Source organism: Lipotes vexillifer, unplaced genomic scaffold (genome assembly GCF_000442215.2).
Source record: "Lipotes vexillifer unplaced genomic scaffold, Lipotes_vexillifer_v1.1 scaffold1545, whole genome shotgun sequence".
Taxonomy (NCBI): Eukaryota; Metazoa; Chordata; class Mammalia; order Artiodactyla; family Lipotidae; genus Lipotes; species Lipotes vexillifer.
In genome coordinates this window covers 379,090-380,340 of record NW_006789763.1, presented here as the reverse complement: position 1 = coordinate 380,340, position 1,251 = coordinate 379,090, and the positions used below count along the sequence as shown (strand labels likewise).

Sequence of the window (1,251 nt, the reverse complement as noted above, 5' to 3'; positions counted from 1 at the left end):
TTCCGGCAAGCATCCAAGCAATGCATGGATGAAACGGGGCTCAAAGCTGCTTCAATCTGAATCTAAATCTTGCCTGATGGGACCCACACGATAAAGGAGGTGAAGAACGAGACCCCTCTTTCTGCCACTTCCCAAGATGGCTCACTGCGTAACTGTCGTTCCGAGGTCCCTGCCCCAAGCACACCGGCCCAGCCCGCAGGCGCCCTCACCTGCATGCCGTGGTAGCCCTTCCCGGAATAGGCCACGAGCAGCACGACCTTCCGCTTGGGCAGCTTCCTGTGCTGCCCTCCACCCTCGCTGCTCTTCAGCCTTTTCGCCTGCTGCTCTGTTTCCTCCCAGATCCTGGCCGTGCCCTGCCAGCCACGCCGGGCCTTCCTGTCCTGCTCCTGCTTGGTCCCCACGGGCACGGGGGCCTCCCCATTCCCTGCCATGGGGGGCAAACTGAAAAGACACGGTGGCGAGGGGGTGTGTGTGAGCAAAACACAGAAGGAAGCGGCCCAGTGAGAGACTGACGGCGGCAGCATATGGTCCAGTAAACGCCCTGGGCTGACCACCGAGTCCAAATCCCAGCTGGGCGCTAACTGTAGACCCTGCCCAACCACCAACTTGGCCTCGGTTTCACTGTCCAAGAAATGGAGCAGTGACAGCACTTTATGCGATGAGGGCTGGTGCTCGCCGGGCATGCAGTCGGGCTCAGTGGGGGTCAGCGTGCTACCCTGGGGTCACGGACAAGTGCACTGTCATTACCAGAGGAGGCGCGGTCCCAGGCGCGGGGTCCACGGTCCGCAGGCTCTCCTCAGGGCCCAGGCCGCCGCCCGCAGGCTGGGGAGCCCCATGCAGGCCCGGGAGGGGCGGGGGGGCACGCGCCCGACCCCTGACCTCCCCCGGTACGCACCCACCCGGGTCCTCTAGACCCCTAACCTCCCCGGGGCCCCTACACACCAGCCCGCCCCTCCTTAACTCCGACCACGGCCACGCTCCAGCCTCACCCCTTGAGAACTCTAACCTTCCCGGGACCCTCTCACGCTCCAGCCCCGCCCGCGGATAACCTAAGTCGTCCCTGACCCCCAGGCTGACCTCTGACCTCCCCAGTCCCTCCTGCTCCCCCCCCTCGTCCTCTCGCCTCGCCCAGCCGGCTCTCCCTCGGGAATCGGGGAGACCCCGGCCACCCCCGCCGGGACTAGTGGGGCGCGCCCCGACCCGGCCCCACTCACGGAGCGGCGGACTGAGCCGGAGCCGGACCACGTGGGC

General features: G+C 66.3%; 1 protein-coding gene across 1 annotated transcript in view; it reads right to left on the bottom strand.

Moving 5' to 3' along the window:
- PUS1 (pseudouridine synthase 1) overlaps positions 1 to 836 on the bottom strand; it is an 11,547-nt gene extending 10,711 nt beyond the window's left edge. Inside the window, exons 1-2 of the mRNA XM_007462794.1 lie at positions 748 to 836; positions 210 to 441 (exon numbers count right to left, since the gene is read on the bottom strand). Coding sequence (XP_007462856.1) covers positions 210 to 441; positions 748 to 836 — 321 coding nt within the window. The remainder of the gene's footprint in view (positions 1 to 209; positions 442 to 747) is intronic.
- Between the last annotated feature and the right edge of the window lie 415 nt (positions 837 to 1,251).